Source organism: Cavia porcellus, unplaced genomic scaffold (genome assembly GCF_034190915.1).
Source record: "Cavia porcellus strain 051 isolate PalLab524CR breed Dunkin Hartley unplaced genomic scaffold, mCavPor4.1 scaffold_7, whole genome shotgun sequence".
NCBI lineage: Eukaryota > Metazoa > Chordata > Mammalia > Rodentia > Caviidae > Cavia > Cavia porcellus.
This window is the reverse complement of record NW_026947490.1, coordinates 7,809,771-7,833,659: the sequence shown is the minus strand read 5'-3', so window position 1 is coordinate 7,833,659 and position 23,889 is coordinate 7,809,771. Positions and strand designations below refer to the sequence as shown.

Here is a 23,889-nt window from a genome sequence, read left to right as displayed (position 1 = left end):
AAATATTACTTAAAAATATGGCAAAGTGTCTATATAAAACTAAGTATATTAGTCAGCAGAAATTATTGTTCCTTTGCTCCACATTAAAATGGCATTTTTTCAGCTTTCCCATCTTTACCCTTGGCGGTGATCCTTGTTCTGGCCTCATGGTGGGCAGAGTTTATTTTTGTATACCTTGTTTCTGGTCTTTGCCATGTTGAAAATTAAGCTCCAGTTAAAAAAAATAGCTTCAGGATAGATGGTCTAATTTAATGATGCTTTACAATTTATTCTAAAATATATTTGTATACAGTGAGAAAATGGGGCATAGATCATAGATAGTTTCTGTCCATACGATAAACTTTTGTTTTCTGGAAATGTTGAAATGACCTACATATTTGTAACTATAGATTAACTATCCACTCAGTATACATGTGATAGTAACTGGACATGATTTACCAGTAACAGCTAGTAACCAGCTCATTTCTCTTAGGTAAAGAGTGAAAATATAAGATGATACTGATAAGATTTTCAAGAAAAGACAAAGAAAGAAAGAAAGAAAGAAAGAAAGAAAGAAAGAAAGAAAGAAAGAAAGAAAGAAAGGAAACAAATAGAGAAAGAGAAAGAAGAATAAAGAATCATAGAAAGAAAGAAGAGAAAGTTTGAAAGAAAGAAAGAAAGAAAGAAAGAAAGAAAGAAAGAAAGAAAACAAGAAAATGGAAAGGGAGAGAGAAGAGAGGTGGATGAATGGAGGGAAAATGTGTACTGCAAAAAAATAGAAATGAAGCAAAAATAAAACCTAGATACCTCATTTTTATGATTTGCACCATAACATGTAATCAGGTCATATGTCTACAATTAAATGTAGAATGAAGACAATCTTAAAAACACAACAAAGGTTTTATTTGAAGGGCCTTAATTGGGAGATGAATTCCTGATGCAAGAGCAAAATTATGTCCATCACAAGGGCCTTGTTTTCTCAACAAGTATAGACAATGATGACCACATCTGAAGCTCATTGGTGAGTTAACAGGAAACCGTGCTGCCTGTGGTTTCCCGCCCACCTCCAAGGAGGTATAAAAGACCCTTGCAGACAGGGACATCCAAACACAAGACAGCTGCTTCAGATCCTCAACAGAACAATCCACTCTTGACACCATGTGCTACTACGGCAACTACTATGGTGGCCTGGGCTATGGCTATGGCTGTGGCTGTGGCTATGGTGGCCTGGGCTATGGCTATGGTGGCTATAGTTACGGCTGTTGCCGCCCCCTGTGCTGTAGAAGATACTGGTCCTATGGCTTCTACTGAGGAATTCTCACAGCTTCTTAGCCTATTGGCTACCACCTTCTGTTTTCCTGGGGCTTTATCCAATGCTCTTCAGATGGAACATTTTTAAATAGTTTCAACCTCCTCCTGCATGCTACACTCTATTTAACAAAACGAACTTTGCATTCACCAGTGTCAGTTAGATTACATGAAAGACAGTAGAAAAGTTCCTATGCTATGTTTATAGTGCTGGGTACAATGCAATCAAATTTAACTGTCAATTTTTGCCTACAGATATGTATTCCTGAATAAACTTTGTTTCATCCTAGACACTGACTTGTGACTCTTTCTACATTAGCAATTTCCCTTGCGTCTTGTATGTTTCGTGACCACATGTGTATGGGTATGGACTTGTAGCAGAGAAAGTGAGGACAGACAGAGGGAAGGTTGGATAGATTCCCGCGGGATCTGGGATGGAGAGGGACAGCTCTGCTGCCACAATTATTGGTCTAACTTCATTGGGAAAAATACCAGTTTTTTGTAACAAATATTACAAATTTGCTTTTACATACACTTTTTAAAAAAAATTTTTTTTTCAGTACCAGAGATGGAACTCAACCTCGCACTTGCCAGGCAGGCACTTACACCACTGAGCTAATTCCCGGCCCTACATATACTTTTTAATCTAACAGACCATTTTTATTCTGTTTGAGATTTCCATGTACATTTTATAAATGGCTGTTGCTACATTAATAATGGTATTTCCATGTGATCATTTCCAAAAGTCTGTGTCTGTATGTTTTGTCACATGCAACACCAGTGATTAAATTATATCAGATAGAGTTGAAACTCTGTTAAACATTTCTCTGTATCTAAAATGTATTCTGCCAGGAGAGTAATTACAGGTGTTTGGTTAGTAACTTTAGAATCGCTTGGACAAGATATGTATCACCCACAAGTGAAAAGAGCGGACGTTTTTATCAGTTCACTGTTGACTGAGGTAGAAATGGAGAGGAGAATGGGGCTGGGTGGAGCACAGGCTCTTCATCTCATGGAAGCAGGAAGCACAGGGAGACAGGAGGAGATGCAGAAGGAGACACAGTTGTCCAGGGTCATCCCCGGGACTAGCCTCTGACCCCTACTCCAAGTGCACCCTGAGCTGCTGAGATGTTAGTGGAAAAATATCTTGATGGGAATGTGATAACTCGGACCCCGGATAAAATCCAGGAAAGCAAGAAATTAAAATTTGGGAAGCAAAGGCTTTATTAGGTAAAATCCAGGCCTGGTGACCAGTCTCTGGGAGCCAATTTGGAGACTGCGCACCTCACAGCTAAAAGTCAGGACTTTTTATCTTGTAAATCCACAAACAGCTGCTGGTCACACAATGTAAGGAGGGGATGGGGGTGTGACGCACTACAAAGCAAAAAGGGCAATTACAAGTCTCCCTGCATACTAGCAAGTTTAGATAAGAAGAAATCTTTTTCTTAGCAAAGAATAGAGAAGTCTAACAACAATTAACAACCTTAGTTACCTTACTTTAGCACCACAACTGTTATTTGTAGAGGGCAACAATGGTTAACATATCAATTAGGTAAGATTTTACAATTCTTTACAGAGGAGAGCATTGATTAACATATCAATCCTTTGCCCAGAGGGAAAGGAAAACACACATTTACAGCAAGGCCAAGTTACAGGTATTACTATGATACAAAGGAAGCTATTTTTGTGAAGAATGTACAATCTAATACAATCTAATGCAATTAACACAATTGTGATGGGCCACCGGGTCTTTTTGTCAGGAGCTATTACCTCAGGCCTTTGTTTTATGGCCTTTAGGAAGTTAAAACTTAACCTAGTTCGATTTGAAGGGAGAAGGGGAGGGGAAGCAGCAGGTGGGCTTATACCTTAGAACAGACCTTAGGATAGTTAGGGGGGCTTAGGTTATAACAGGAAGATGACCCCAAGGTGTGTTGACCACCCAAGGACTGTGATCTGAGTGTGAGTGTTTGAAGGTCATTCTAGATCTATGTCTCAGCAGGTGTAATCGTGCTGAGAACACAGAAATAAATGCCTTGGTTCATGAACACTTCTGTTTGTGAAAAATTAGTTTCACGAACTGAAGTGCTTTTTTTCAAATTTGGGGGTGATAAAGAGGAGCATGACTATCTTCTCAAGCATTTTGTAAGGAATTAATTTCTTGAACTGAGATAACACTGCATTATAATAACTACAATTTAATTAAAAATATGATTTCCATAATGCCCCAAAGTACAGCCTTTCACTTTAAAAACAGAAAAGAAAGGAAGGACGTGGATGCTTATGCTTGTAATGCCAGCCTGTGGGAGGCTGAGGTGGGAGGATCACTGTAAATTCAAGGTCAGTTGGGAGACAAATTGACTTAGGCATAGAGTCCCTGTCTCAAAAAGACAAAAAAGATATAAGAAACATAAAAAGAAGAAAAGAGAGAAGAACAGGGGACAAAACAGATTATATAGGCAAGAATAACTGTTGAACCCATGAAATGCTTGCTCTATCACAAATTAAGATTGAATTATAAATTAACTTCCCTAGTTTTAGAAAAATCTGTGCTTATGCTTGTTGATTTGCTCAGTGGTACAATTATTTCACTCCTAAAGGACATTAGGTTTCACTGGGTAAGTGCAAACTGACACTGTCAATATGCATCAAAAGATTGTAGGAAAAGAAAGGATTGAAGGCACCTACATTTGGAAGACACAGATATTTTGTAGGACAGGGGTTGAAATTGCACTCTTCTTGATTCTGAGGGTCAGGGAAGAAAACTCTGGGAGACGAAAATTTAACAGCATTTTGAATGATATCTCCACTTAAGGATAACCAGGCAAAGAAAATACAATCCTAGAACAATTCACTATTAAAATATTAAACTTCACACTAAGCAAGATTTCTCCTCGAGATAATTTTGAAACTCAGAAATTGTAAGAGGCTTGTTTCCTAGGATAGCAAGCAAATACCTTTTGAAACTTATTCATATCAAGGTCTTGAAAATTATCACAAGCATTCAGACTCCCTAAAGAGAAACAGGGTTAGCTGAACAAAGAGGATCTCTGACAGCCTGGGCTCAAAGGGAGGCAGAGACACCCCTCAGGGAAGGCTTGTGTGAGTCTTTGAGTGGATCAAGTCAATTAAATCCTTCCCTCCCTCTTTCAACTGTCATCTCTGCTTCCATTCTCTTCCTCTCTCTCTCTCTCTCTTCCTCCCTCTTTCTTTTCACCTCTTTTGTTTCTTTGTGCCTTCCTTCCTCTTTTCCCTTGGTTTCATTCTTTCTTCTTAATTGCTTTTTCTCCTGGTTGCTTGCTACCTCCTCTTTGTTTCTCATTCTCCCTCGCTTTGCAGTTTAGAATGGGCTAAAACTTCTGAGCTGAAGGGTCTGTCCCACCTCAGGCTCTAGAGAACTGGAATTACAAAGGTCGCCACTTTCAGCTCCATGTGACAACCAGGCACTTTAATAGCCAACTACAAAAGCCTCTATGATATTCTGGAACCTCTGTATTTTAAAAGGAAATTACGGGTTTGTGATAACCTATGGAAGTACGTATAGAAAGTATCAGTAAGAAAAAATTAACTAGTATGTGTTAAACATATGTCACCTTGCAGAGAAGGATGAAGCGCCGTCGCCCTACACTCCACTCTACTGCCACTGCAAACTGCGGTCTTATCCAGAGAAACACAGGCTGTGGCATAGCTATGGAGGTGAAATGCAGCTGGATACCTGCATGCTCTGGTGTTTCACTAGCCTTGCAGGTCTAGGGCCAGAGGTCTGATCATGGGTTCAGAGGGTAGCAGTATGCAGTGTGGTCTCTAGAGGGGATCGCCTTCTGAGAGCTGCAGCCATTGTTGATTCCCTATGGTCTTGTTTTGAATCACTCTATCATTTACATTGTTTTGTTGGTTGAAGTTTTATTCTCTTTGCTTTTGTTTGATTATGTCAAATCCAATGGCAGGAGTAGCTATTATTCAAATCACAAGACATAATATGGTACCAATTTTAAGTTTTATTGTTGGCTTTCATTGAAGTCCTTCATTGCATTCATTGCTTTGTTTTTATTGTTCTATTTTGTTTGATTTTCACTATATCCAAAGTTGTCTGCAGATATTTTGAAGACATCAAAAGGCATTATGGTGACTATTGTTGATTTCAAAATGGTTTTGAAGTTCTGTATATTTTACAATGCTTTGTTTTGCCTGGTCTTATTTTGTTTTGTCTTCTTTAAAATAAAATAAATAAATGAAACAAAGTGAAATTAATATTAATAAATTATTTTATATAATCTTAAACTAAGAAAAATAAACAGAAAGTTAAAAGATGAATAGAGAAAAGTTGAGTTTTTCAATTTTTCACAATAGATGATAAATTTACTTAGGAAAAAGGTAAATAAATCAATTGTAGATATTAAAAATAATGGAATGCAATAAAATAAAAATGAATGTTAATATACAGAAGGGAAAATGATCATTCATTTTGAGTTTTAATACACAGAAAATACGATATACAATGATAGTACTATAAAATCACCTGTACAAAAATACATACTGTAAAGACACTAAAATTACAAAGACCAGAAACATTAACTCATTGAAACAGATGGCATGAGTCAATGAAGCTGCAATGTCAGAAAATACAAAAGCTCACTGGGTCATGGAGCACGTGGAGGTAGAAAGCTAGGTTTTGGAACAGGGGTGTCTTCTCCATGAACCAGCAGCACTGCCCCTCCCGAACACCGGAACAGTGTGACTGTGCTCATAGATCAGTCAGGGCAACGCACAGGCTTCTGGGCAAGAGGAAATAGTGGGGACTGTGGACTATGCAGGTGTTCGGCTCAGTGCCTCAGCACTGGATTCCACAAGTACGGTGTGAAAGCCACACCAGATAGCAGGAGTGAATGTTTACTATAAAATACTAATTACCGAAAACCTGGGAAAAAAACCTGTGAAGATGTAATACCATAGAAATTATTGCCTCTTTTCTCACCTTTAGAGCAGGACTCTGTGATGCTTTCTCTTTGATTGTGTTTACTGATGTCGTACACTCACTGTGAACAGAGTTTATTTCTGGGCACTTTGTCTTTGACCTTGGCAATGCTTAAAGGTAAATTTGATGTTTAAAAAAACACCAACATAGAGCATATAAGATCCCACTTAGCCAGGGTATTTTTCACTCTGTCTACATATGTGTATGTGGAGGGCAAGCAACAGACACAAGGAAGTTTTGCACATAAAATGTACATTTTTCTGGAAAGCTTGAAAATAATTGTCCAAAGATTAGTTTAGATTAAATGTCCATTATGTACACATATAGTAGTACCCATAAATTGCCTGTAACTAGCTCATAAAAAAATTAAGTGGTTTGAAGGTACAAGTTGCTACTGGTAGGATTTGCATGAAAACACAAGGCAAGAAGGCAGTGATAGGAAGAGGGGAAAAGAGAAGAAAGTGAGGAAGGAAGGGAAAAGGGATGGATGGAAGGAGGCAGAGTAGGGAAAGAGAGCTAAGATGGGAGGAAATAAAGAGGGAAAAGGTATACCTAAGGAGTAATGAAAGCAAAGCAAACCTAAAGTAGAACACCTATTTTTATGGTTTAGACTATCACATGTGTTAAGGTCACATGTCTACAATTAACTAAATACAGAATGAGCCAGACGCTGGAACATAGAACAACAGTTTCATAATAAACTGAAATTATTACACAATGAATTCCTGACATAGTACTGAAATTATCCCAGTTACAAGGCCCTTGTTTTCCTAATATTACTGACATTGTCCAAACCACATTAATGAGATAATGTGACCCTATGCTGCCTGTAGTTTCCCTGACCAGCACAAAAGAGGTATAAAAGACCCTAGTAGTTCATTACAACCAGACTAACATAGCTGCCTCCTATTCCTTAACCTAATAGCCCACTCCTGAAACCATGTGCTCCTGCAGCAGCTACTATGGTAGCCTGGGCTATGGCTATGGCGGCCTAGGCTGTGGCTATGGCTGTGGTGGCTATGGTGGCTATGGTGGCTATGGTGGCTATGGTTATGGCTGTTGCCGCCCCCTCTGCTACAGAAGATACTGGTGCTATGGCTTCTACTGAGGAGTTCCCACAGCTTCACAGCCTGTAGATTAGAACCTGATAGTTTATGGTATTCATCTTCAGTGATGCTCACATGACAAAGTTTTACAGGCCTTTCAATGTCAACTACACATCGAACTATCTGGAAAACAAATAAACTGAAACATTCCATTTTGATTCATCAGTATCAACTGTTTTTTCTAGTTTGTAGAAAAGTTTCTGTATTCTCCGTATGAATCTATATAAAGCATGATAAACTTGGACTCCCAATTTTTTTATACAGACTTGTTTTTAACTAAACTATGTTTAATCACAAATATTGCTTTATTGCTGTTTAACTGCTTTAGCAATTTTGCTTGAAGATTTGTGTGTTTCTGTGTGATCAATCTCATGTGTGGTTGTGGTATCACGGGAGAGAAAGTGAGAAAGACAGAGGGGTAGGTAGCACAGAGAGCTCACAAGGGACCTAGAGATGCAGAGAGGTGCTTGTTTTTCCAATGAGTTGGCATCTGAACTGAAGGGGTAGAAATGTTAGCAATTTTGAAACAGATGATAGAAATTTTGTTTTATGGAGGCTTGAATCTCACCTAACTTTTCTTTGATTTCTACTTCATGTAAGTTTAAAAATGGTTTTTGTGTTAATTCCACTGATATCTGATTATTTCAAGAGAATTGTGTCTGTGTGCTTTGTTATTTCCAATACCAGTGTGTTGATTATGTCAGCTAGAGTTCTGCCTTTGGGAAATGTTACTCAGGTTTTAAAAAGTATTCTGCCTAAAGAATAATGTAGGTGTTTCTTACTTGCTTTTCAAGCCTGTGGGACACACATCTGACCGCTACCACTCAAAAGAAGAGAGGTTTCTCTTGGCTGTGGTGGACTAGCTTTAAATGTCATGCGACGGGTGTGGGTAGCACCTGCACTGTTCACCTCCTGACATCTGGGAAACAGAGAAAGGAGTCAGGGAAAGGGAGATCCCTCCCTTACACAACCCCAGGGAGCAGCTGATGAAGATGTCCCTTCTCCTAACTCCACATTCGGAAGCTTAGGAAACAGTAGATGATCCCACAGGTAGACCGAAGATGCCATAATCAGTACATTTCCAAAGACTCCACATTCTGCGTAATTGGGAATTTGAGGGAGCATTCTTGGTGATATCTTAACAGGTGACATCTTAATGGTATTTTCACATACTAAATAGCAACATAATAATGACATTCTAGTGTAAAAAAGCATAAGTTTAAGTACACTGTAAAATACTGTTTTTTTGTTTTAACTTGTAGAAAATAATATATTGCACTTTAGGTACATACGAAAAATAATGTTTTTCAAAATCATAAAATATTTGCTCAGTGATAAATGTACATGAGAATACTACTTTTATTTAATAGAATCCTGGTGTTCCACAAATGTATGTGCTTATGTATGCTGATTTCACCAGTAATGAAAATACATTTCTCCTAAATGATGTTAAATTTCACTTGGGAAATTCAAGCCCTAAATATCAAATGCAGTAATACTGGTTAAAGGTATTCATATTTTGAAGGTGGAGAATTTTTGAAGCATGGGGTGAAATTTCACTCTGCTTCATTCTAGAAGGTAAGAGGTTCCTAGGAGAAGTATAATCATCAGAAACTTGAATGGTAATCCCACCCGTGGATAACAAGACAAAGACAGAGACAAATCAAAACGCAAACCCAAAAACAGTGTGTGAGTGAAATTCTGAGCTTCACAATATGCCTGGTTTCTCCTTGAGATAATGAACATGTCTTGGGTTGAAGAAGTCTGGTTTCTAAGCTAATGGGCCATATCAAGGGCTTTAAAAAATAATCATGAACATTGGGTTTTGCTAAAAATAAAAACAACATTGAAAAAATGTGACTCCTGTAGGGTGCACCCAAAGAGATACAGACAGGTCCTGCATGACAACCTTATTTTATGTTACAGATTGTGATAATCAGATCAATAAGATATTTTATTTCTTAATTTTTTTCTTTTCTTCCTTTCTCCCCCCCCAGTCTCCTATCCCTGTCTCTCTCTCTCTCTCTCTCTCTCTCTCTCTCTCTCTCTCTCTCTTTCAGTCTCTCCCCTGTTTATCACTTGCTCTTTCTTTTTCCAGTGATCCTCATTTCCTATCCATAATGACCTGAACTACTGAGCAGAGGTGACTGTACTGCCTGAACTTCTGGAGCAACTGGAGGTACAGGCAAGTGTCACCACACGCAGCTCAATCAATCTGACATTTTAATTGCATAGGAGAAAACATAAAATCACAATGGTAAAGTATAACACTATTCTGGGTCATCTATAGTTTTAATTAAATGTACTTGACTTATGAACACCTTGGAAGCGTTAAAAGGAAGTAATAGACCATAAATGTTAACTGAAACATGAAAAACATATTGCAGCTTGCTGAGATGGATTCTGAGAACTTATAAACAATAAATGGAGGAAAATTAAAGGAAATTTGCTAAATGTGTACTGAAAAATTCACCAGAGAATCAAATGTAAATAATAGTTCTCCAAAATGTAAGATATTTATAAATCAATAAATTTATATGTATTATTACATTGAAACCTATGTTGATAAATTGTCAACTAAAGCAAAAATAAGAAAAATCTGAATCTACAATATTTAAAAGTATATAAAGAATGTGCTAGAACTCATGAAATTACAAAACATGCATATAAATGCAATGTGGCTAAGGAAGAAGATAAAATGGAAACTCTTTTTAAACAGGAAATATTGAATATTTTTTAAAAGCTCTTGAAAGGCATCAGTTCTCAAGTCCTAAAAAGTAGTTATTGACAAGAGAATGTCAATTCAAATTATATACGGACACAAATCAATACAAGAAAATTATGTTCAAAGTCAAAATCTTAATTGAGATCGATAAAACAAGTATGTTACTTACAGACACAAATAGTAAAGTTGGAAGCAAAACTTCTTTATATATCTAAAGGGATCTCTAAATACACTGATATGATAGGAACAGATCATAGATAACCACCAGTGGATAATTTCACAGTTAAAACTGCACAGAAAATAAAGTAAAAACATTATACTGAGAAATAGATATCGTTACACTAGAAATAAATAAAATAAACATAGACATCACAAGAAGAATAGAAAAAGATTCATGCTTTCACTTTTTATAGCATAAAATGATGGATTTATTTAGGAAAACGGAAAGTGACTCACACAACAAATGGACATTCAAGAAATGATGAAATTTAGATAAGAATGGATGTTAGCATCTATTGATAACAATAACTGTTTTTGAGGTGTCAACCTCCACAAAACAAGATACTTTAAAATAACTGTAAACGAATATACTAAGAGCTCTAAGGCACTTGATTTACCTAAAAGAACAAAGATTAAACTATTACAATTAGTGGCATAAGTCAATGAAGCTGGAAATGTCAGAAAATATGAAAGTTTAGCATGTAGTTGCACATGTGGAAGTAAAAGGCTGAATTTGGAACGGCAAGCTCCGTCACGTGAGACAGAAACACTGACTATGTTAGATCACCCGGAAGTACAGAAGTTTTTTCAGATTAATCAGGGGAAAGTAAACGCTTTCTATACAAGAATAAATACTTAACACTGTGCATATTGTAGGTCTACTGACTTCCACCACTGTGATGTCAAAGCAACACCTGACTCTGTGTACAAATAAGAATCTGAATGTTTTCCTATAAAATATTACTTACCCAAAAATAGGGAAAATGTTTATATAAAACTAAGCATACTAGGCAGCAGAAATTATTCTTTCTTCTCTCACCATTGGAATGGCGTATTTTTCTCCTTTCCCTTCAATTACTCTTGTCAATGTCTCTTGTTCTGGCCTCAAGGTGGGCAGACTTTATTTTTCCATCCTTGATTCTGGCCTTGGCAGTGTTGAAAAGTAAGCTCTAGTTAAAAAAAAAATAGATTGAAGATAGATGATTTAATTTAATGATGCTAAACTTTACAATTTAATCTGAAATGGAATAAGAAAAGAGAGCATAGAGCATAGATAGTTTCTGCCCATAAAATGAACATTGGTTTCCTGGAAAGCTTGAAATCATCCACTTATTGATAATCATAGATTAAAAATGCACTCAGTACACATATGATAGTAATTAGTCTTGGATTTCTATTAATAGCCACTAAGTAGCTTATTTCTCTTGAGTAAAGTGTAAATAAAAAGGTGATAATGAAAAAAATTGGAAAAGACAGAATAAGAAAAAGAGAGACAGAATGAAACAAAGAAGAAAAAGAAAAAAGAGAAAGGGAAAGAAGAAAAGAAGAGAAAGGGATAGAAAGAATAAAAGAGGTAGATGAAAGAGATAAAAAGAAGAAGGAAGGAAGGAAGGGAGAAAGAAAGAAAGAAAGAAAGAAAGAAAGAAAGAAAGAAAGAAAGAAAGAAAGAAAGAAGGAAGAAAGGCGACATAGATGGATGGAGGGAAAAATATGTACCTCAGGAATAATGGAAACGGAGCAAAGGTGAAAATTACACACCTCATTTTTATGATTTGTGCCATAACATGTAGTCAGGTCATATGTCTACAATTAAATGTAGAATGAAGACAAACTTAAAAGTAGAACAAAAGATTTATTTTAAAAGGCCTTAATTGGGTGATGGATTCCTGATAGAATCACAAGGTCCTTGTTTTCTCAACAAGTATAGACAATGGTGACCACATCTGAAGCTCATTGGTGAGTTAACAGGAAGCTGTGCTGCCTGTGGTTTCCCGCCCACCTCCAAGGAGGTATAAAAGACCCTCACAGACAAGGACATCCAGACACAAGACAGCTGCTTCAGATCCTCAACAGAACAGTCCACTCCTGACACCATGTGCTACTACGGCAACTACTATGGTGGCCTGGGCTGTGGCTATGGCTGTGGCTGTGGCTATGGTGGCCTGTGCTGTGGCTATGGTAGCTATGGCGGCTATGGTTACGGCTGTTGCCGCCCCCTGTGCTGTAGAAGATACTGGTCCTATGGCTTCTACTGAGGAAGTCTCACAGCTCCTTAGCCTATTGGCTACCACCTTCTGTTTCCTGGTATTAACTCCAATATTCTTTAGATCGAGCTCTATAAAACAGCTTCAGTCTCCTACTACACATTAAACTATGTTTTAAACAATGAACTTTTGATTCACCAGTATCAGTCAGTTTGCGTGGAAGATTGTAGAAGAGTTTGTGTACTATGTTTGCCATGCTGGGTAGAATGTAATCAAATTTAACTGTCAATTACTGCATACAAATATGTATACTGAATAAACTTTCTTTCCCCATAGACATTGAGTTGTTACTCTTTCTACATTAGCAATTTTCCTTCTGGGCTTGTGTGTATGTGTCTTCAATGCTTTGTGATCTCAAGTGTGTGGGTGTGAAGCTGTAGCTGAGAAACTGAGAAGGACAGACAGAGGGAAGGTACGCTAGATTCCTCTGGGAGCAGGGAAGGAGATAGAAAGCCCTGCTGCCACAATTATTACTCTAACTTCAATGGGCAAAATACCAATTTTTTGTAACAAATGTTACAAATTTGTTTCTAAGTATACTTTTTAATTTCACAGGCCATTTTCATGTGCTTGTGTGAACCATGTAGATTTTAAATATGTTTGTTGCTACAATAATAATGGTATTTTCATCTCATCCTTTCCAAAAATTTGTGTTTGTATGGTCAGGTGCAGCACCAGTGATTGAATCATATCAGACAGAGTTGTGCCTCTGTTAAACATTTCTCAGTATCTAAAAAGTATTCTGCCTGGAGAGTAATTACAGGTGTTTTGTTAGTCACTTTAGAATTGCTTGGACAAAATACCTATCACCCACTGCTAAGAGAAGTGGTTTGTATCAGTTCACTGTTGACTGACACTAAGGTAGAAATGGTGAGGAGAAGGGCCCTGGGTGGAGCACAGGCTCTTCATCTCACGGAAGCAGGAAGCAGAGGGAGACAGGAGGAGCTGCAGAAGGAGACACAGCTGTCCAGGGACACGCACTGACCAGCCTCTGAACTCTCTGCAAGTGCACCCTCAGTTGCTGAAACAGTAATGGATGAATATCCTGATAAGAAGAGGACCCCATGGTCTACTGACCACTCAAGGGCTGTGATCTGAGTGTGTGAGTGTTTGAAGGTCATTCTAGATCTATATCACAATGGGAGCAATCATACTGAGAACACAGAAACGCCTCAGTTCATGAACACTTCTGTTTGTGAAAAATTAGTTTCATGAACGGAAGTGGTGGGCAAACTTTGGCTTCCCTTTTTGAATTCCATGGTGCTGATAAACAGGAGCATGACCAGCTTCTCAGTGATCATGGAATGAAATAATTTCTTGAACTGAGATACCACTTCATTATAAAGCAGCATTCTAACTAAAATTATGGTTCCTATAACATTCCAAGGTACAGCATTTCATTTCAAATATTTAGAAAAGAAAATAAGGATGTGGAGGAACATGCCTGTAATCCCAGATCTTGGGAAATTGAGGCAGAAGGATCACAGTAAATTCAAGGTCAGGCTGGGGTACAACAAAATCAGAATATACATTCTTCTCAGCAGTACATGAGTCATTCTATAAGAGTCCATATACTAGCCGACACAACATATTTAAATAAATAAAAAGAGTTGAAATTATCCCATGCATGTTTTCCGATCTTCGGGATGCCATGAAACCAGAAATTAATGGTAGAAGAAACTGCAAACAACCCACAAACACATGGAAATTGAATAACACACTTCTGAGCAATCAGTGGGTCACAGGAGAAATTAAAGAAGAATTTAAACAATACTTACAGGCAAATGAAAATACAATTCAACATACGGGAATCTGTGGGAATGCTATGAAAGCTGTCCTCAGAGGAAAATTTATTTCACTGAGTTCCCACATCATGGAAACAGAACAAATACAAATACATAACCTAATGCTACACCTCAAACATAGAAAAAGAAGAGCAAGTCAAACCCAATGCCAAATGAAGGAGGAAATTATAAAAATCAGCAGAGAAATTAATGCAATAGAGACTAAGCAAACAATCCAAAGAATTAATGAATCAAAGAGTTAGTTCTTTGAAAGAACAAATAATATCAATAAGTGCCTAGCCAACCTTATTTTTTTAAAATAAGGGGGGAAAAAGCTCAAATTCCAGCATAGTGAAAAGAATACCCACAAACTGGGAAAAAAAATCTTAGTGAACTGTCCCTCAGACAAAGGACTTCTGTCTAAAACATATAAAGAATTTAAAAAAATAGTATCCCCAAAATTCAAAGATGCAGTCCAAAAATGGGCATCTGAGATGAACACACAGTTCTCAGATGAAGAAATACATATGGCAAATAAATACATTTAAAATGTTCATCATCATTATGCATTAGAGAAATGCAAATTAAAACCACACTGAGATTCCATCTCACTGCTAGAAGAATGGCCAGGATCAAGGAGTCTACCAACAACAAATGCTGGAGAGGCTGTGGGGGAAAAGGAACTCTCCTGCACTGTTGGTGGGAATATAGACTGGTGCAACCATTGTGGAAGTCAGTCTGGATATTTCTCAAAAAGGTGGCATTGGAAGTCTCATTTTTTTCCCACTATTCCATTTGCAGACATATTTCCAGAAAAAATGAAAGCATCATACCACAGTAATACATGTGCATCCATGTTTATAGCAGCACAATTTTTAATAGCCAGATCTAAGTTGATGGACAACCTAAGTATCCATCAACTGAGGAATAGATAAAAAAAAAAGTTGTGGTATTTTTATACAATGGACAACTACTCAGCTATAAAAAATGATCATATTGAGATATTTTTAAATAAATGGACGCAGCTTGAAACTATACTCATAAGGGAAATAAATCAAACTCACACGTATAAATACCAAGTAGTTCTCCTAGTGTAAGAAATGGTAAGAATACATAAAAGTATGTGGCAATCATGATTCCCCATTATATTGTTTTGAAGCCTTATAATATTTTCATTCTTTAGTTGTATGGTTTTATTCTGGGTTGTTTGATTTTATTGTCTGTGATGATATGAACAGCTATTTTGAAGAAAACAAGACATTATAATAGCTAGTGCTGATTTAATATCATTTTGTTTTGAAGTCCCACCAAGCTTTTCTTCTTCTGTCTCCATCGGTTTTATCATGTTGTGTTTTATTCGATTTTATTACATGTGATAGTATAAACAAAAATTTTTTATGGACAAGGAGATAATATAGTAACTATTGTTCATTTTCTGTTAGTTGGTTCTGAATACCCTGTATTACTTTCATTCTCTTGAATGGTTTTACACTGTTTTGTTATGTTTGATACTATAGTGCATGAAGGTATACTCAAATATTTCAAGGAAAGAGACACTATGGTAGCGACTCTTATGTCAGGTTGTCTTGTTGCTAAAATAGTTCTGTTCTGGCCTGTTTCATTATGTTCTCTTTTATTTTAATCTTTTTTTAATTTAAAAAAAAGGCAAAAAAAATCAACATGGTACTGGAATAAAAATAGATCTGAAGATCACTGGAATAGATTAGAAGATACAACCACAAATGCAAACACATTCAACCACCTTATCTTTGATAAAGGGGCCAAACAGGTTCACTGGAAGAATGACAGTCTCTAATAAATGGCGGTGGAAAAACTGGCTCCCCGTATGCTGAAAACTGAAACTAGACCCATGCCTATCACCATGTGTTAAATTAAAATCTAAATGGATCAAAGATCTGAATATTAAAACAAAAACACTAAATTTGTTAGAAAACAAATTAGGTAAAAATCTTGAAGACATGTAGGAAAGTAGAGAATTCATGAACAGCAATCAAACAGCATGGGAATTACTTCCCAGAATCAATAACTGGCATCATGTCTTATAAAAAGTTTCTGCAAATCAAAAAATTCTCCAGCATGGTGAAAAGAAAACCTACAAAATGGGAAAAAAAATCTAATGAACTGTCCCTCAGACAAAGGACTTCTGTCTACAACATATAAAGAATTAAAGAAATCAGACCCCCAAAATTTGAAGATCCAATCCAAAAATGGGCATCTGAGATAAATACACAGTTCTCAGATGAAGAAATACAAATGACAAATGAATATAAGAAAAAATACCCCTCATTTGTCATCAGAGAAATGCAAATTAAAACAACGCTGAGATTCCATCTCACTCCGGAAGGAATGACCAGGATCAAGAAAACTACCAACAACAAATGCTGGAGAGGCTGCAGGGAAAAAGGAACTCTCTTGCACTGTTGGTGGAAGTGTAGACCAGTATAACCACTGTGGACAGCCTAAACATTCCTCAAAAAGTGGTCTTGGAAGTCCCATTTGACCCATCTATTCAACTTTTAGGCATTTTTCCCAGAAGAACTGAAAACATCATACCAGAGTTATATACATGTTTATAGCAGCACAATTTGTACCAGATCTTGGAAACAACCTAAGTGTCCATCAACTGAGGAATGGATAAAAGAGTTGTGGTATTTTTATACAAGAGTATTACTCAGCTATAAAGAATGATCACATTGAGATATTTATAAATAAATGGATGCAACTTGAGACCATACTCAAGCGAAATAAATCAAACTCACATGTATATATACTGTATTGTCTCCCTAGTAAGAAATGGTTGGTAAAAGTACATAAGATTTTATGGTAATCATTATTCGCCATTACATTGTTTTGAAGACTTAAATGTTTTCATTCATTTTCATTAATTGTAATGGTTTTATTCTGGTTTGTTTGATTTTGTTATCTGTGCTGATATGAGCAGCTATTTTGAAGAAACCCAGACATTTTAATAGCCATTGCTGCTTTAATATCATCTGGCTTTGAAGTCCTACCATGCTTTTGTTCTGATTTCATTGGTTCTATCATGTTGTAACTTATTGGATTTTATTATGTGTGATAGTATAAACAAATTTTTTATGGAAAATGAGATAAAAACACAAAGATTGAGCATGTAAGATCCCAATTATCCTCTATCTTTCACTCTATCTACATGTGTGTATGTGGAGGGCAAGCCACACAGAGCACAGGGAGTTTTTGCCCATAAATTGTACATTTTCTGGAAAGGTTGTAATTAATTGTTCTAATAATAAGTTTAGATTAAATATCCATTGTATTCACATATAAAATTATCTAACCATATTTACACTAGTAATTGCCAGTAACTTACTCATAAAAAACTAAGCAAGTATGAAGATATAAGTTGCTCCTGAGATGATTTGCAAGAAAGCACAAAGCAAGAGGGTAGCGTTAGGAAGAGAGGAAAAAAGAAAGGAAAGAAAGGGAGAAAGGAGCAGAGGAAGAGATGGATGGAAGGAGGTAGGATGGGGAAACAGAGGGAAGATGGGAAGAAACAATGTGGGAAAATGTAACCTGAGGAGTAATGAAAACAAAGCAAATAAAAACAGAACACTTGTTTTTGTGGTTTGCACGATAATATGTAATAAGTTCACATATCCACAATTAACTAAATATAGAATGAACCAGATGCTTGAAAATACAACAGTTTCATAATAAAGGCTCATTATTCAACAATGGATCCCTGACATAGTAGCAAAATTATCTCAGTTACAAGGCCCTTGTTTTCCTAATAAATATTTCTGACATGGTCTGAATCATATGAGTGAGATAATGTGACCCCGCTTTCCCTGTGGTTTCTCTGCCCAGCACCCAAGAGGTATAAAAGGCCCTGGCAGATGATGACAATCAGACTCACATACCTGCTTCCAGATCCTCAACGGAACAGCTCACTCCTGACATCATGTGCTACTGCAGAAGCTACTATGGTGGTCTGGGCTATGGCTATGGTGGCCTGGGCTATGGCTATGGTGGCTATGGTGGCTATGGTTATGGCTGTTGCAGCCCCCTGTGCTACAGAAGATACTGGTCCTATGGCTTCTACTAGGAGTTTACACAGCTTCACAGCCTGTAGATTAGAACCTGGTGTTTTATGAAATTTATCTCCAATGCTCCTCACATGACAAATTTTAAATGTCTTTGAATGCCAACTACATATGAAAATCTAAAAAATAATAAACTGCAACATTCCATTTTGATTCATCAGTATCAATTGTTTTATTTTACTTTTTTGTAGTTTTTGGAAGAGTTTCTGTAATCTCCCCATGAGGCTATATAACATATGATGAACTTGGACTCCCAATTTTGTATACAGATTTATTTTTAAATAAATTATATTTAATCACAAATATTGCTTTGTAGTTGTTCAAGTACTTTGGCAAATTTGAAAACAGGTTTGTGTGTTTTTGTGTGATTAATCACATGTGTGGCTGTGGTGTGATGGGACAGAAAGTGAGAAAGATGGGAGGGTAGGCAGCACAGAGAGAGCACCTGGACCTAGAGAGGTAGAGAGGTGCTTGTTTTTCCCTTAAACTGCCATCTAAACTGGATGGGTGGAAATACTAGCATTTTTGAAACACATGACAGAAGTTTGGTGGTTTTAATCTCACCTAAATTTTCTTTGAGTTACTCTTCATGTAATTTTTAAAAGTGGTTTGTGGTATAAATTGTTTTCATATCCAATTATTTCAAAATGTTCATATCCGTGTGCTTTGTTTCCAATACCACTGTGTTGACAATGTCAACTAGAGCTCTGCGTTTGTAAAATATCTCTCCGGTTTTTAAAAATATTTTGCCTGGAGAATGATATAGGTGTTTTCTTAGTTGATTATCAAGCCTATGGGACACACATCTGAAAACTACCTTTCCACAGAGGAGAGGTTCTCTTGGCTTGTTGTTGACTGGTGTTAAGTGTAACGGGATGGTTGTGGTTTGACCTGAGCTTCTCACCTCCTGACATCTGAAAAACAGAGTCAGGGAAAGAGGGATTATTCAGCTACAGAACCCCAGGGAGCAGGCTCTGAAGAGGTCCCTTCTCCTGACTCCTTCAGTCACTTAAAAAATTGTAGAGGAGCACACTGGTAAGCAGAAGATCACATAATCTGTACACTACCAAAGATTCCAGTGCTGAGCAACTGAGAATTTGAGGGAGCATTCTACGTGATATCTTAACAGGTGACACCTTAACGGTGTTTTCATATAGGAAATAACAACATAATAATGAGATACTCGCCTAAAAACATGAGTGCAAGTAGCATCCTACAATATGGATTTGTTTTAACTTGTAGAAAATAATATTTGCACTGTACACACAAAAGAAGAAAAATGTTTTTCAAAATCATGAGGTATTTGCTCAGTGACAAATGAACATGAGAATACTCCTTTTACTAAATGGAATCCTGGCGTTTCACAGTTGTATGTGCTTATGTGTGCTGATTTGACCCGTACTGAAAATACATTTCTCCTAAAATGTGTTGTTTAAATTTGAAAATTCAAACCTTCAATATCAAACGCAGTAAAACCCAAGTTTATAGGGATTCATGTTTGAAGGCAGAGAATATTTGGAGCATGGATTAAAATTTCACTCCGCTTGATTCTAGAAGGAAAGAGACTGCTGAGAGAAGTGTAATCGGCAGAAATTTCAATGGTAACTCCACCCATGGATAACAAATCAGAGATGGAGACAAATGAAAACAAAACCTGAAAACACTGTGCCAGTGAAATACTGAGTTTCACAACAAGCAAGCTTTCTCTTTGAGATAATGAAAATGTCTTGGGTTGCAGGAGTCGAGTTTTTAAGCTAATTAGCCATATCAAGAGTTTACAAACTAATCATTAGCATGGGAGTTTAGCAAATAAATCCACAAGGAGAAAAACTATCTCCTGTATAGAGGGATCAAAGAGACACAGCCAGATCCTACATAAAAGCCCTATTTTATGTTAGAGTTTGGGATAATCAGATCAATAAGAAATTTTGTATCTTAATTCTTTTCCTTTCTTCCTCTCTCTCCTACTCTCATCTTTTCTCTTCCCCTGTCCTCTTCTATTTCCTTTCCTTTTCTCTCCCCACATGTTCCCTCCATTCTGTCTTCTCTCCCCATCTTGTTTACTGTTTGCTCTTATTTGTTTTTTAGATTGATCTTTATTTTCTATCCAGAATGCCTTGAACAACTGAGCTCACGTGATTGTACTACCTAAGCCTCTGGAGCAACTGGAGGTACAGGCAAGTGTCACCACATGCAGCTTAATTAATCTGACATTTTAATAGCTAATGAGAAAACATACAATCTCAATGGTACATTATAACACTATTTAGATAATCTATAATTTTAATTAAATGTATTGAACTTATGAACCTCATTGAAGCATTTAAAGGAGGTAATAGCAAATAAATGTTAACTAAAATAGGAAAAAGAGGGGCTGGGGATTTAGATCAGTTGCATAAGTGCCTGCCTTGCAAGCAGGCAGTCATGAGTTCGATCCCTGGTACCCATAAAAATGAAAAAGACCAAAAAAAAAAAAATAGGAAAAAGAGATTGGGACTTGCTAAGATGGAATTTTAGAACTTATACATGACACAAGGAGGAAAATAAAGGAAATCTGCTAAATGTGTGTAGAAATATTTGCCACAGATTCAAATGTAAATTATAGTTCTGAAAAATGTAAGATGTTTATTAAATCAATATATTTTTATGAACAATTTATACAGAAAACTATGTTGAAATTGTCAGTTAAGCAAAAATAAGAAACATGTAAATATTGAAAAATGTATAAAGAACGTTCTAAAACTCATGAAATTATACATTATTAGTGGAATGCAGTCAAGAAAGAAGATAAAGTAGAAATCATTGTTAAACAGGAAAATGTTGAATATTTTTCAAAAATTGGTGAAAGACATCAGTCCACAAGTCCTATAATATATTCAACAAAAGAAAGTCAATTCAGATTACACACAGACACATCAATATATGAAAATTATGCTCAAAATCAACATATTAATTGAGGTATATAAAACAAGTGTGTTACCTACCAAGACGAATAATAACGGTGGCAGTAAAACTCCTTTACATATATCTAAACTGACCGCTAAGTGCACTGATGTGACAAGGACAGATCATAGAGACCACCAGTCACTGAGTTCACAGTCTAAACTGCACACATAACAAAGTAAAAACATCATACTGGGAAATATAAAATGTTGTGCTAAACATAAAGAAAAGAAACATAGACATCACAAGAAGAATAGAAAACTCATTTTTCACTTTTCATAACATAATATGATGCGTTTATTTAGGAAAAAGGAAAGTGACTCAGACAAACATGGACATTCACAAAATGATGAAATTAAGAAAACAATGAATGTTAATAACTATACATTAAAATGATCTTTCAGGTGTCAGTCTCCACAGAACAAGATATTTTAAAGAGCCATAAAAGAATATAGTCAGAGCTTTAAGGCCCTACATTTACCTAAAAGAACAAAGATTAACCTATTATGATCAGTGTTGTAAGTCAATGTAGCTAGAAATGGCAGAAAACATGTAAGTTTAGTGTGCAGTGCACATGTGGAGGTACACAGCTGAATTTGGAATGGCAAGCTCTATTCCATGAGCAGTGACACTGACTGCGTTGGAGCACCCAAAAAGTATGGCAGTTCTTAGAGATTAATCAGGGGAAAGAAAATGCTTTGTACACAAGAAAAAATGCTTAACACTGTGCATTGTGCAGTTACTGACTTCCACCGTTGCAGTGGCAAAGCAACACCTGACTCTACATAAAAAATGAACAGGAATGTTTTCCTATAAAATATTATTTACTTAAAAATATGGAAAAGTATTTGTATAAAACTAAGGATATTAGGCAGCAGAAATTATTTTTCTTTCTCTCCACAGTAGAATGACACTTTTTAATCTTTCCCTTCCATTACACTTGTCAATGTCCCTTGTTATGGCCTCATACGGGGAAGGGTGGATGTTTGTATCAGTTGTTTCTGACCTTGGCCATGTTAAAAAGTAAGCTCTAGTTTAAAAAAATAACTTGAGGATAGATGATGTAATTTAGCGATGCTTTATAATTTATTCTAAAATATATTAGTATAAACTGAGAAAAAGGTGCATAGACCATAGATACTTTCTTCCCAGAAAATAAACTTTTGTTTTCTGGACATCTTGAAATGATCTACACATTTGTAACTGTAGATTAATTATCCACTCAGTATACATGATACAGTAACTGGCCATGGATTTACCAGTAATAGAAGTATGAAAACATGATATTGATAAGATTTTCAAGAAAAGACAATAAGAAAGAAAGAAGGGAGAAAAAAGAAAGGGAGAGAGGAAAAGAAGAGACGGATGGATGGAGGGAAAATTTTTACCTCAGGAGTAATGAAAATGAAGCAAAGGTACAAATTAAATACCTCATTTTTAAGATTTTCATCATAACATGTAGTCAGGTCATATGTCTGCAATTAAATGTAGAATGAAGACAATCTTAAAAATAGAACAAAGGATTTATTTTATAGGGCCTTAATTGGGGGAAGGATTCCTGATGCAAGAGCAAAATTATGTCCATCACACGGACCTTGTTTTCTCAACAAGTATAGACAATGGTGACCACATCTGAAGCTCATTGGTGAGTTAACAGGAAGCTGTGCTGCCTGTGGTTTCCTGCCCACCTCCAAGGAGGTATAAAAGACCCTCACAGACAGGGACATCCAGACACAAGACAGCTGCTTCAGATCCTGAACAGAACAGTCCACTCCTGACATCATGTGCTACTACGGCAACTACTATGGTGGCCTGGGCTGTGGCTATGGCTGTGGCTTAGGCTGTGGCTATGGCTATGGTGGCTATGGTAGCTATGGCTGCTATGGTTACGGCTGTTGCCGCCCCCTGTGCTGTAGAAGATACTGGTCCTATGGCTTCTACTGAGGAATTCTCACAGCTTCTTAGCCTATTGGCTACCAACTTCTGTTGTCCTGGGATTATCTCCAGTGTTCTGCAGATGGAGCATTTTTAAATAGCTTCAGTCTCCTACTACACACTACACTAGTTTAGAAAATGAACTTTAAAAAACCAGTATCAGTTAGATTATGTGGCAGATAGTAGAAAAGTTTCTGTACTATGTTCATAATGCTGGGTAGAATGCAATCAAATTTAACTGTCAAGTTTTGCGTACAGATATGTATTATTGAATAAACTTTCATTCGTCACAGACATTGACTCGTTACTCTTTATTCATAAGCACTTTTCCTCCTGTGTTTGTATGTTTATGTGTGTTGAATGTTTTGTGATCTCGTGTGTGTGGGTGTGAGAATGTGAGAAGGACAGATAGAAGGGAAGGTGTGACACATTCCTATGGGAGTTTGGGAAGCAGAAGGAAGGCCCCATTGCCACAGTTATTGCTCTAACTGCAATGGGAAAAGAGCATTTTTTGTAACAAGTGTTGCAAATTTGTTTCTATGTATGCTTTTTATTCTCACAGATCATTTTGCTTTGTTTATGCTGGCCATCTAGATTTTAAAATACTTGTTGGTACAATAATAACGGTGTTTCCATCTGATCATTTCCAAAACTTTGTGTCTGTATGTTTTGTCGCATATAACACCAGTGATTGACTTATATCAGATAGATTTGAGCCTGTGTTAAAGATTTCTCCATATCTAAAAAGTCTTCTGCCTGGAGAGTAATTACAG

The 23,889-nt window shown here is 36.6% G+C and overlaps 5 protein-coding genes across 5 annotated transcripts; all 5 read left to right on the top strand.

Moving 5' to 3' along the window:
• The first annotated feature begins 1,100 nt into the window (after positions 1 to 1,100).
• On the top strand, positions 1,101 to 1,578 carry LOC100732652 (keratin-associated protein 20-2-like). The gene has a single exon (XM_063252391.1). The coding sequence runs from the start codon at positions 1,138 to 1,140 to the stop codon at positions 1,288 to 1,290; it is 153 nt and encodes a 50-aa protein (XP_063108461.1). The 5' UTR covers positions 1,101 to 1,137; the 3' UTR covers positions 1,291 to 1,578.
• A 5,586-nt stretch (positions 1,579 to 7,164) lies between these two features.
• Positions 7,165 to 7,566, top strand: LOC100733493 (keratin-associated protein 20-2-like). The gene has a single exon (XM_003467313.2). It carries the CDS (start codon positions 7,200 to 7,202, stop codon positions 7,365 to 7,367), a length of 168 nt encoding a protein of 55 aa, XP_003467361.1. The 5' UTR covers positions 7,165 to 7,199; the 3' UTR covers positions 7,368 to 7,566.
• Positions 7,567 to 12,149: 4,583 nt separating this feature from the next.
• On the top strand, positions 12,150 to 12,629 carry LOC100731275 (keratin-associated protein 20-2-like). The gene has a single exon (XM_063252390.1). The coding sequence runs from the start codon at positions 12,184 to 12,186 to the stop codon at positions 12,343 to 12,345; it is 162 nt and encodes a 53-aa protein (XP_063108460.1). The 5' UTR covers positions 12,150 to 12,183; the 3' UTR covers positions 12,346 to 12,629.
• A 5,423-nt stretch (positions 12,630 to 18,052) lies between these two features.
• Positions 18,053 to 18,514, top strand: LOC106027099 (keratin-associated protein 20-2-like). The gene has a single exon (XM_063252388.1). It carries the CDS (start codon positions 18,097 to 18,099, stop codon positions 18,238 to 18,240), a length of 144 nt encoding a protein of 47 aa, XP_063108458.1. The 5' UTR covers positions 18,053 to 18,096; the 3' UTR covers positions 18,241 to 18,514.
• Positions 18,515 to 22,929: 4,415 nt separating this feature from the next.
• On the top strand, positions 22,930 to 23,400 carry LOC100729896 (keratin-associated protein 20-2-like). Its single transcript, XM_003467306.2, has one exon. The coding sequence runs from the start codon at positions 22,964 to 22,966 to the stop codon at positions 23,123 to 23,125; it is 162 nt and encodes a 53-aa protein (XP_003467354.2). The 5' UTR covers positions 22,930 to 22,963; the 3' UTR covers positions 23,126 to 23,400.
• Positions 23,401 to 23,889: the final 489 nt, after the last annotated feature.